General features: G+C 34.7%; 2 protein-coding genes across 2 annotated transcripts; one reads left to right on the forward strand and one right to left on the reverse strand.

Annotated features, from left to right (window-relative positions):
* Positions 1-115: 115 nt before the first annotated feature.
* Positions 116-1083, reverse strand: LOC105197621. Its single transcript, XM_011164085.3, has 2 exons — positions 846-1083; positions 116-511 (listed from the first exon to the last, which is right to left on the reverse strand). Exons 1-2 carry the CDS (start codon positions 885-887, stop codon positions 197-199), a joined length of 357 nt encoding a protein of 118 aa, XP_011162387.1. The 5' UTR covers positions 888-1083; the 3' UTR covers positions 116-196.
* Positions 1084-9376: 8293 nt separating this feature from the next.
* On the forward strand, positions 9377-12079 carry LOC105203462 (NADPH--cytochrome P450 reductase-like). The gene has a single exon (XM_011172261.3). It carries the CDS (start codon positions 9490-9492, stop codon positions 11515-11517), a length of 2028 nt encoding a protein of 675 aa, XP_011170563.2. The 5' UTR covers positions 9377-9489; the 3' UTR covers positions 11518-12079.
* The last annotated feature ends 827 nt before the right edge of the window (positions 12080-12906 follow it).

A 12906-nucleotide genomic window follows, 5' to 3' on the forward strand; every position in this document is an offset into this window, starting at 1 on the left:
ATTTGTTTTTATTTCTTGCGAGGAGTGTTTACTTCTGTTATATTAAAGTGAAATATTAATAAAGGTTTGTATGAGGAAATGGTATTATAAAAAATTAATATCAAAAATAAAAATGTAAGATATAATTATTTTAATGTTTTAATGTACAATAAACTATTTAATGTACAGTATTAAAAATAAAAATTATAAACTTTCATTAAAAATTACAAGGTCCCATCTTTCGTACTTTGGCATAATAGTTTTTCCATCGTCGTCCACTTGAACTTCTACTAGTTTTCATGAATTGCTTCATACAATATATCTTACTCTCCATTTGTTCAATAGCAGAAAGCATCATTGTCACTTTATTTAGGTTTGCATTATGCTCATGTTCCAGATGGATGATTAATTGTGAAGCTTCATCATTTTGAGTTTTTAGCTGATCGATGAGCAATGTATTATTTGTAATATCAGCAGTTTCAGAAATAGATTGATTTACAAAAATGTCTGAAGCTTTATCAATAATTGTGCACTGTAAGGAAAAATGATTATATTAAAGAAAACTACGCATAAAAGATACAACTATTTAAAACACATATACATACACAAATATGATATAATTAACTCTCCTCAAACTAACCTATTTTTCATTTCTTGAATTATCTGGATCTTGGTGACTTTTATCTGATAAAAAACGACGTGACTTGATAGATAAGTCCTCATATTAGCAATTTTTTTTAGAAAAGGGAGGTCAATCCCGTCTATTTACTGTCTATCCAATAAATTTAAATTGAAAAATCTGAGTCAATAATATGATCCAGGTAATTTAACCTCTCTGCAAAAATTAATAAGACTACTAAACTAACCCGATCAATATAATCCAGTTTCCTTTTACCATCATTACACATTTGGCTCACTTTCTAACAAAACAGAAAAATAGTCATGTTCAAACATTATAACCTTACTGCAATTAATAAACTCAGAACCGATTATACAAGTATTACTTCTTGCTGTGACATTTTTAATGTTTGGACATAACGCGCACAAAAAAAAACGTGAAAATTGCTATGTGTATAATGGCTCTGGCAGACCAGCGCGATTTGCGACACGCGACGCGCGATTATCCAATAGGTGTACGTCTTTTCAAAAAACTGTAAACGCCTATTGGATAATCGCGCGTCGCGTGTCGCAAATCGCGCTGGTCTGCCAGAGCCATTAGAGTTCTATATAGAGTCCTATATAAAGAGAGAAGCGACATCGAATCCCCACCACAACCTTCAGTATCCAATTGAGTCCTCCACCGCCATATTGGGACCGCTCTAACGTCATCAAACACCATTCGTATCATTCTGCAACAACTGTGTTCACAATATGGCTGCTCGCTTGGCCAATCAAGTATCAATCAGATTACCAATCAGAGCTTCGGACATCAATGTCGCTTCTCTCTTTATATAGGACTCTAGTTCTATATAAAGAGAGAAGCGACATTGATGTCCGAAGCTCTGATTGGTAATCTGATTGATACTTGGTTGGCTAAGCGAGCAGCCATATTGTGACCACAGCTGTTTGCAGAATGATACGAATGGTGTTTGATGACGTTAGAGCGGTCCCAAAATGAAGGACTCAATTGGACACTGAAGGTTGTGGTGGGGGTTCGATGTCGCTTCTCTCTTTATATAGGACTCTAGTAAAACTTAATTTCACGCTGACGGAGTATCAATCATGACGTTTATTAAGTGGAGTTTGTTGACATGGAGCGGTCACAATATGGCAGTGTTGAAAATGATGGTGGAGATTCGAAGAATATATAGGGTGTATTCCGAAAGTTCTATTGAAAATAGTCGTTTTAATCATAAAGTTGGTAGCACTGTAACTAACTACGCTGTGTTCCGTAATGTAATAGCGTTTTTCATTGGGAAAACTAGTGCGCACTGAATGTGCACTTGCTGCAGGTAATTGGGCGTTTCCGTTGGCACCGTCATCGCGCGAACCGAAACGTCCAATTGCCAGCGGCGAGTGCACACTCAGTGCGCACTAGTTTTCCTAATGAAAAACGCTATAAGTTTAATTTGTGATTATTGTTGGTATGCAAAATATTATTTACTGATAATAATTTTGATTTTAAAATAGAAATTGAAGAACACAAGAACTTCCAAAAATTGAAAATTAACTGCAAAGTTTGTTTGTAAGGATAAATTTCTTTATATTGCCAATATTGATATTATTGTTTTATAATCACTTACACTTATTTGATTTTGTTTGAAATAAGTATGAAATTATATTATAATAATATTTAATAAAAGTCTATCATTTATAAGCATGCCAGCTAAGCTACTGTAGCCTCTTCAACTATTTAAAAAGTATCAATTTTATCATACACTATTAGAACACACAAACGGATATAATCTAATTTACTTACAATTAATAATTTAAAATTAATCAGAATTTGCGATTTTTAGCTTCACGGAATTTTTGGAAGTTCATCTTTTGCTTAATTCTTATTTTAAAATAAAAATTATTGTTAGTAAATATTATTTTAATAATACATGATTATAATTATTTTAATAAATAATACATTAAAGTTATTTTATAAATAATTAAATTACAAGAAATTAAATTAAAATCTCCGATGGTCTCTGCAAGTTAACGAAATCACAAACTCAACTTTTATTACGGAACACAGCAAAGTTAATTACAGTGTTACCAACTTTATTATTAAAAGAGATCTTTTTAATAGAACTTTTGGAACACACCCATAGAACACTATTGGAGATAGTGGTGGGGGTTTGATGTCGCTTCTCTCTTTGGCTGTGTTCCGTTTTTACTGGCAGTACTGAAAATTTATAGTTCACGTCACATATACTATACATTTTCAGTACTGGCAGTTAATATCGGAACACAGCCTTTATATAGGTCTCTACATGTAACTAGAGTCGGGTGACACTCTTTTGGACACAGCACGATTGGACACCAACCAATCATCTTGACTTATCTAACCAAACCAACGGAAAAACTCTAGGCATCGGCCGCTGTGAGTGGTGGTGTCCAATCGTGCGGTGTCCAATCGTGCGCACCCCACTAGAGTCCTATATAAAGAGAGAAGCGACATTGATGTCCGAAGCTCTGATTGGTAATCTGATTGATACTTGATTGGCTAAGCGAGCAATCATATTGTGAACACAGCTGTTGCAGAATGATACGAATGGTGTTTGATGACGTTAGAGCGGTCCCAAAATGGCGGTGGAGGACTCAATTGGATACTGAAGGTTGTGGTGGGGGTTCGATGTCGCTTCTCTCTTTATATAGGACTCTACATGTAACTAAAGAGAAAATTACAAAAGTGAGCAAATTCACTAGGTGTTGACCAATGAAATTATAAATACTCTAGTAAATTTGTTCACTTTTGTCATTTTTACTCTAGTTGCATGATACACAATTAACCCCCTGTACACCCAAGGACTATGGGTGTGTACGATAACTAATCGGATCTCGGATTGGATTAAACAATGGTACTCAACGTAGGTATAGAAAATTTTCCTAGGCTAATCGGATTGACGATTGCTGTCTCAAATGTAATCCGATTGATGACGAAAGCGTGGAGACCGAGAAGCATGCTTGAAAAGTAAGTCTCTTTAGTTTTTTAAATAATAACACAAAAAATCAAAGATAAAGTTAAAAAGAATGATTTGAATTTAGATTTATTGTAATTTTTTTGTCTAAACACTGGATTTCGTTTAAATTTCTGTTTGTAAAAATTAATTAATCTATTCTAAAGTTTGTGGTTATATCGGAAACAAATCAAAATTAATAAAACAATTATTAATTATTAGGTACATGTTAAAGCATATAATATTTCAAGCATATCATATAGAATTCCTGTTTATTATAAACTTAGTAAAAATAACTTTGAAATTATTCAACTACGTTATACATTAATCAATATTAATTTATATGTTAAAAATCAATAATGTCTCTGAAAATGTTTTTTTTATTTTTTTCCAGATCGTAAATAAACTTCAATTCCAAGAATAAATAAAAATTACTGGAAAATGGATTAACATGAAAAGGGCATTATTGAACAATATCAATTTGTGCTAACTTAAAATTTGTAAAATCTGCTATTCTTTGTTAGTTGTTCATTAGAGAGTAATAATATAAGATCGGAATATACATAAATAAAATTAAAATAATTGTATGCTTATATGATGCGTATATTTCATTTTTATATTATTACTCTCTAATAAACAACTAATAAAGAAAAATTTTACAATTTTAAGTTAGCATAAATTGATATTGTTCAATAATGCCCTCTTCATATAAATCCATTTTCCAGTAATTTTTATTTATTCATGGAATTGAAGTTTATTTACAATCTGGAAAAGAATAAAAAGAACATTTTTAGAAACATTATTGATTTTTAACATATAAATTAATATTGATTAATGTGTAATGTAGTTGAATGATTTCAAAGTTATTTTTACTAAGTTTATAATAAACAGGAATTTTATGATATGCTTAAAATATTATATGCTTTAATTTGTACCTAACAATTAATAATTGTTTTATTAATTTTGATTTGTTTCCGATATAACCACAAACTTTAGAATAGATTAATTAATTTTTACAAATAGAAATTTAAACGAAATTTAGTGTTTAGACAAAAAATATTACAATAAATCTAAATTCAAATCATTCTTTTTAACTTTATCTTTGATTTTTTGTGTGAATATTTAAAAAAATAAAGAGACTTACTTTTCAAGCATGCTTCTGCGTCTCCACGATTTCGTCATCAATCGGATCACATTTGAGACAGAGATCGTCAATCCGATTAGCCTAGAGAAATTTTCTATACTTACGTTGAGTACCATTGTTCAATCCAATCCGAGTTCCGATTAGTTATCGTAAACACCCATTTGATTCTGTCCATGGGGAAGTTTTCCAAACTGAGAAGTCACCACTTTCTACATACTCGCAGTTCATGATTAATAAAACGACTAGAGCTTATTGGTCGTTACGTTAATCATGAACTCCAAGTATGTAGAAAGACAGCGGGTTCTCAGGTTGGAAAATTTCCCCATGGATAGAATAAATGTCATTGGGTGTACAGACCTAGAGTCCTATATAAAGAGAGAAGCGACATCGAACCCCCATCATAACCCAGTATCCAATTGAGTCCTCTACCGCCATTTTGGGACTGCTCTAAGATCATCAAACACCATTCGTATCATTCTGCAAACAGCTGTCGTCACAATATAGGTGCTCACTTAGCCAATCAAGTATCAATCAGATTGCCAATCAGAGCTTCGGACATCAATGTCGCTTCTCTCTTTATATAGGACTCTATACAGACCGTGCCATTAATGCCTGGGTCACCCATTTTAGGGGCCTTGTTTTTTTCTTGGTTATTTTTACGTTTATGACCGAATGCCGCGCGCGACCACGAATGTATCGTCACAGTATAACCAGTAGCGGCACTTCATGTCGGTCCTTTTGATGTTGGTGTCCAATATCACGTGACATGAAGCCATGTTCTTGGCTGCGTTCAGATTCTCCACCCGGTGAGTGATCTCTGGGTGACTGGGTAAATGGGCGGAGCTAATGAAAAGCTCCCTAGTGGTTTATGGAATCTGAACGCACTCTCAAACATTGGGTGTGTTTAGCAAATAACGCTGAGAAATAGTAACATAAATATCTCAGATTCAGAATAAATTACATAATAAATTAAGATAAACGATAAAGATAATACATAAATATTTTACTATGAATATTTTTATCAATATAACTAAAGTAGATGAAAATTAAATGTTAGTAGAATAGGACGAATCAATTTAAACAATAAAAATAAATTTTTATTTTAACAAATTAGATGAAGATATATATTGCGCATATCATCTATTATATGTATAGGCTTGTTTTCTATTCCTGCACTAGACTGCACTGGAACGTTCCTTCTTGTTTTCACTAACTTTCAAATATATATCTATTTCACTTTAAGTGCACACTAATTCAGGGAGTTCAGGAACAGAAAACAAACAGTATATTTTATTAGTATCAGAAAATATTTAATAATACTAAAAATCTTTAACATACTAATCTCAAATATAAATATTTATATAACGATTTTGTGAGACTGTAGACCAAGAAACCTTACATTAATAGAATAAAAGATTAATATTTATTAATCTGTAATTACATAAACAGAATAATAAACAAAACGTTTAAACTTTACTTGGTTATTAACGTTTTTCTTTATTATATTTATACATTTTAATTTTTATTTACTGTAATATTTTAAATTAAATTTATTTTTTTATTTTAAATTTGTTTTAAATATACGAGCTTTATCACAAATATATAGAAATTTTTATAGCGATACATTTTGGAACGCACCTTTACGTCACCCACCCGTTTCACCCGGCTCAAGGACCCATGTGGTTTTTCCACTCTCTCGGGATAGACAGAGTGATAAAGTGAACAACCCATCTAATGTCCGGTAGGGGCACTCTAAAGGAATCTGAACGCTCTTTAGGTGCCTGGGTGCACTCGGGTGGGGAATCTGAACGCAGCCATACGCATACTATAAAGGTTGGTTTATGCAGGCCATAACCGCTAACTTATGCTGTAATCTATAAAAAATTGACCAATCATAGTCGATTATTCTTTTATAACTCGATTATGATTGGCCAATTTCTTACAGATTCCGGCATAAGTTAGCAGTTACGGCCTGCATAAACCAACCTTAACTCGTAACTTTCTATTAAATTCTTTCTATTAAATCTTACTTTCGACGATGCGTGTATACATTCCAAGCAGAACAACAAGTCAAAATGACATCAAAATAAATCGTAATTGATTGAAAAGTGACTTTTAATAATCATTTTGCAGTCACTTTGACATCATTTTGACGTGATGACTCTCTGTTCTGCTTGGGATGATACATATATTTATTAATCTCGATTCATATTGTACCAGTTTAATATACTATTCTTTAAATTTATTACCGAAATTAAAATAATTTAATAGAAAATTACTATAATAGTTAGTAACCGTATCAAGTGGTGTAAACTAGGACAGTAAAGAGAAACCGATAGTAAATACATACATCGAAACAGAATAAAAAAGAATAAGAAAAGCTATGCAACGGTACCACTAATTATTTTATTTGTGTGTGTATCAGCACATGTATATACATAGGTTAAATACACGGCCAAAAGTACTATTTTGCATTTTATTATAAGAATTAATATGTGACAATCAAAACAACAAATCATTAAATTATCAACATATTATTAAAATGGAATAAATTTTTATATTTATTATAAATGAATAAAATATTTATAAAAATGTTTACAAAATATTACTATAAATATTTATTTTTTATTTATCATAAATATTTACATAAATATTTTGAATAATATTTAATAAATATTTTAACAATATTTTAGATAAAGATTTTTATAATCTTTTCCGTCATATATATAAAATATTTATAAAATATTTCTATAATATTTATAAAAAATATTTATGATAAATGTTTATTAATATTTATCATATATGTATATTGTGTGCTATTTGGGAACATACGTATGTACATACATACGTATAATGGACAAATTACAGCTTGACGATTGATATTTAAAGAAAGAACCTACTAAACACAACGTTACATGTAACTTAAATGTTAGTTGTAATTTCCCACTCAACAATGTAACTGTTATATAACAAGTGTGTTATATAATAGTTACACTGTTGAGTGGGAAATTATAACTAACATTTACGTTACATGTAACGTGATGTTTGCTGGGAATAAGCATAGAAAACAAACTATTCCCGAGTTGCGTACTTTTCATTTTTGTGACTGTTTACGACTTTACAAATTTATGTAAACAGTATTTATAATACGATTGTGCCTCCGTCTATGCGACTTAAAACTGCGACCGCCTCTACGACCTTAACATCTTCTATTGTAGATGATTCTTAAGGATACACATTCAAAATCAAACAACCTCCTATAAAACTAATTTTTATTTAAAAGTATACTCTCTTAAGAATACACCCCTAAATTTTTGTTGAATTATCTCTAAAATTAAAAATTTTATGAATATTTTTGTAAAAAAGTCAAATTTTGCAGTTTCTTCTATTTGAATTTTTTTCATTATGTTAAATTCTAATTTTAAAAAATTATTGAATAATAAAGAACAGACCTCAAGGTATGTTCAGTAAAATTTTTACGACAAAATATCAAAAAATTGGCAAATGGCGATTGATTTTGTGCAGAGAAATTTAGTGGATCCCATGTAACCATTATATTATTATTTGAAAGTGTGACCATCATGGGTTAATAGTGATTTTAAATAAAAATAGAATAATGTTTACTTGAAAATCTTATTCTTATATACAAGTAACATTTTTGCAAATTAAAAACATTTTAAATTAATGCTTAATATTTCGTTAAAAATTTAAAAAGTTTTTACATTTAGATTTCGTTCTTTTAATTAAAACTATTTATATTAAAAATATAATTAATTCAAAATATATTTTTTACTTGAAACTATTTATATTAAAAATATAAATAGTTTCAAGTAAAAAATATATTTTGAATTAAAAACAAATTTTCCTTTAAAACCTGCCGCAGACGATACGTTTTCTCTTACTGGATTTCTAACTGGATTTTCTTGCTACCGTACGGGCAATGGTACTGGCAGTGCTACTGGCCGTGACTTCACACGGTGTGAGTTTTCGTACAGGTTGAGCAACTGAAATTTGTTTCATAGAAGCGGTACGCTTAAATATGGATGAGATAGATGAGATGGATGAAATTATTGCAACAGTTGTACATTGTCGTAAAATTGCTATTGCATTATTTTTAATTATTGAAAAATTGCGACAACAAAATAAATATCGCCGACGTTTATGGAGTCGACAGTCAATACATTCTTTAATGCCTTATTTTTACTGTGCTTATTATGGTAATTTGGTGTGTTTATCGCATATAAACATGGTTCCTATTAGTAAGCCTCTATTAAACATAAAATACTTTTTTTGGACTATTTTAAAGTCTTTTCATTTTTGCACGACGTCATGTTTGCGAAGTGAATTCACGTTTGAACTTTGACAACACTTCGACAGTATAACATGGTATAACCCAGTATAACCTATACAGACTGCGTCCTGATTGGCTTTCACAATAAACCAGTACAGAATCACGTAAGAAAAATAGGACATGATCTATTACGAAAATCCAGTTACGCGAGCCAGTAGCGTAGCCCGTAAGCTACCCATTTCCAGCACGTAAGACTGCCAGTATAGGAGCACGTAAGCAATCCCGTAAGAAAAAACGTATCGTCTGCGGCAGGCTTAACTTAAATATATTTTTTTTAGAAAATTTATCCTTTACTAATTGTAAATTGTTGAATCTCGACTAAATATTGCGGGAATGATAATTCAGAATACCGAATGTCAACAGTTTCTTGATCCAAGCCGACCGCAGACGCGTTGCAACCGAAGGCTATGAAAATGTCAGGATCATCGAAGAGCGAGAACGAGTTGGAAACGATCTACGAATCACTCCTGAACATAATGTTAGTCGCTAGTCTCTTGTTAGTGGCGGCAAGGTGGCTCTTCAAGACGACCAAGCGGGAGGATCTCATGCCAGCGACAAAATCCTACTCTATCCAACCGACGTCATTCGCCGCGGTGCCACCGCCTAAGAATTCCTTCATTAAGAAATTAAAGGCCTCCGGACAAAGTTTAGTAGTATTCTATGGCAGCCAGACGGGTACTGCTGAAAAATTCGCAAATATCCTTGCTAAGGAGAGCATCAGATACAAGATGAAGGGTATGGTGGCCGATCCCGAGAAATGCGATATGGAAGAACTGGTACACCTGAAGACTATCCGCAACAATTTAGCAGTGTTTTGTTTGGCTACTTATGGCGAGGGTAATCCCACTGATAATGCAATGGAGTTCATTGATTGGCTCAAGAACAGTGACGACGATCTCACAGGACTAAATTACGCGGTATTTGGACTGGGTAACAAGATTTACAATTATTATAATGAAATAGGCGTATATGTGGATAATAGATTGGAGCAACTGGGTGCTACGCGCGTTATCAAGCTGGGTCTTGGGGATGATAACGCAAACATAGAGGATGATTTTATCACGTGGAAAGATAAATTTTGGCCGGCCGTCTGTGAATTCTTTGGCATCAAGGAAACTGGCGAGAATGTTAGTATTCGACACTACAAGCTCACAGAGCACGCGAATCTGCCGACCGATTGCATCTACACCGGAGAGATCGCGCGTCTTCATTCCTTCACAAATCAGAAACCGCCGTATGATGCGGCAAACCCATTTTTGGCTCCTATGATAATGAATCGCCAATTACATGGTCCAGCGTCAAACAGATCGTGCATGCATATAGAGTTCAACATCGACGGTTCTAAGATGCATTACGAGACTGGCGATCACTTAGCCGTGTATCCTGTGAACAATCCAGAGCTAGTAAACAAAATTGGCAAACAAATCGGTGTGAATCTGAATAATGTTTTTTCCCTCACAAATACAGATGAAGAATTTACGAAGAAGCCATTCCCTTGCCCTTGTAGCTACAGGACTGCTTTGACACATTATTTAGACATTACAAGTAACCCGCGCACCTACGTTCTTAAAGAGTTGGCGGAGTACGCCGCTGATCCCACAGAAAAGGAAAAGCTGAAACTGATGGCGTCGACCAGCGTGGAAGGCAAAGCGGCTTATCAACAATGGATAATTCAAGAGAATCGCAACATTGTGCATATACTGGAGGATATTCACAGTTTAAAGCCACCATTAGATCATTTGTGCGAAATTTTGCCACGATTACAGTGTCGATACTATTCAATATCCTCGTCTCCGAAGATTTATCCAACTTCAGTTCATATTACGGCACTGGTGGTGGAATATAAAACTCCGACCGGCAGAATAAACAAGGGTGTGACGACCACCTGGTTGAAGAAGAAACATCCCTCCGATCCGCCCTGTCTTATACCAATTTTTGTAAGAAAGTCCGAGTTCCGTTTGCCGACATGCCCGAGTACTCCTATCGTCATGATTGGTCCGGGCACTGGTCTAGCGCCATTCAGAGGTTTTATACAAGAACGGGATTTTGCGAGAAAAGAAGGTAAAGAGGTGGGCGATACGATACTGTACTTCGGATGCAGAAAAAGTCAAGAGGATTTTATTTATTGTGATGAGTTAGAAGAATATGTGAAAAGTGGCTTATTAACGTTACATTCTGCGTTCAGCAGAGAGCAAGCGCAAAAAATCTACGTCACACATTTGCTCGAAAACAACAAGGAAGAATTGTGGCGTGTCATGGGTGAACAAAATGGACATGTTTACGTTTGTGGAGATGCGAAAAATATGGCTCAAGACGTGCACAACATATTACTCAAAATAGTTAAGGAACGTGGCAATATGTCAGAAGTTAATGCCGCAAATTACATTAAGAAGATGGAATTGCAGAAGCGATACTGTCGTGATGTTTGGAGTTAGGCCATATTAATGCTATCATAAAGAAATATCCCGGGGTAACGGGTAGATACTTCCTGCGAACCCGGCAGAGAACAGATTTACCTCAGGATGAAGCGCTCCTGCCCACGTAAGCTCCTGATCTTCCTCCACTCCCTAACCGGAGGGGGCAGGTCCTCTCAACCTAGATTCCATCCATTCCCAAACTATTCTTTTACATTTCCTAACCCTGACGGAGGACAGCAGTAGCCATCGGTACTCGTCGAGGGCAACAAAGAAGGACTTTGTCAATGACCTTAAAAGAGATGCAAAAAGACGGGGATCCCGCTCTACCTTACAATACTGAGATGCAGAAAGGCAGGAGAATCCATTGCATCATATAGGGAAGACCGGGGCAAATCGTTAGACGGGTAATTCGATAATTGGAAACATTTTTTTATGTGTACATATTAAACATTTACTTTAAACACTGTAAACATGTCCTAACCCAAGGAACACAACATAGTCAAAATGACGTCATTTTGACGTCAAAATTACATCACAGCAGTGTTACGTCCTGCGGAGTAACGATTCTTTCCTTCGCAACCAGCGGATATTCTAATTAACGGGCGAGCGACGGTGATCTCACCCCGGTCCCAAGAATACGGTGACTCTCACGGCAATAACCGGATGTCACGAATTAAGTATCTATAAATTCATCATTTAAGGAGATCTGAGGTGACACCGTTGCTCGATACCGGAAACACCCAAGATAGTAAAATCAGGGAGCTGGAAGACGCACGTGTGCATCCCTTTGAGTTCTGATGCCCGACACCCGCATAGCAACAAATCAAATAATTTTTTGACATTAATGCTTCTGAGAGTTCAATTGTCAAACCTGCCGCTTTCTCGGATAACAATTACCGAGGAATGTAAAAAAGTCGTAAAAGTAAATATTGCACGTGGGTGTATTAATGAATAAAGTGGTGCACACGGCCCTCGAAGGGACAAAGGGAATCATAGATGAAAAATAGTATAAATAGGTGCGTCTTCCAGCGGAGGGCGCAGTACGCAGTTCGTAGTTCGTAGTATACAGTTCACAGTCCGAATCGCAGTTCCGTGGTACCTTGCATGCCCGAGTTCTGCGATTCTCGGATCCGCGGCCTCTAAGCTCGTGCGGAGCACAAATCTCGGTTGGGAAGGTGCTATAGCGAAAACCGGCATATCCGGGATCTGGCGACCGTTCCCCATCGCACTCGCAATTTTGGCTGACTGGAAAGTGCTATAGTGAGAGCGGGCATATTTGGGATCTGCCAACCATTCTCCATCGCACCTGCTATTCTTTTGGCTGAATTGTTCGTCTCCCGCTGAGTCCGGCCCCAGTTTGGAGGTCTGCGGCCCGAGAGTACCACATTTGTCAACTCTAATAGTTTA

This window comes from Solenopsis invicta, chromosome 8 (assembly GCF_016802725.1).
Source record: "Solenopsis invicta isolate M01_SB chromosome 8, UNIL_Sinv_3.0, whole genome shotgun sequence".
In the NCBI taxonomy this organism is placed as follows: Eukaryota; Metazoa; Arthropoda; class Insecta; order Hymenoptera; family Formicidae; genus Solenopsis; species Solenopsis invicta.

Excerpts from the sequence above, each read along its gene's own strand:
- LOC105203462 (XM_011172261.3), top strand. The coding sequence starts at position 9,490 with ATGAAAATGTCAGGATCATCGAAGAGCGAGAACGAGTTGGAAACGATC.
- LOC105197621 (XM_011164085.3), bottom strand. The coding sequence starts at position 887 with ATGTGTAATGATGGTAAAAGGAAACTGGATTATATTGATCGG. Across the intron at positions 512-845 it reads AACTGGATTATATTGATCGG|TGCACAATTATTGATAAAGC; the intron begins GTTAGTTTAGTA and ends TTTTCCTTACAG.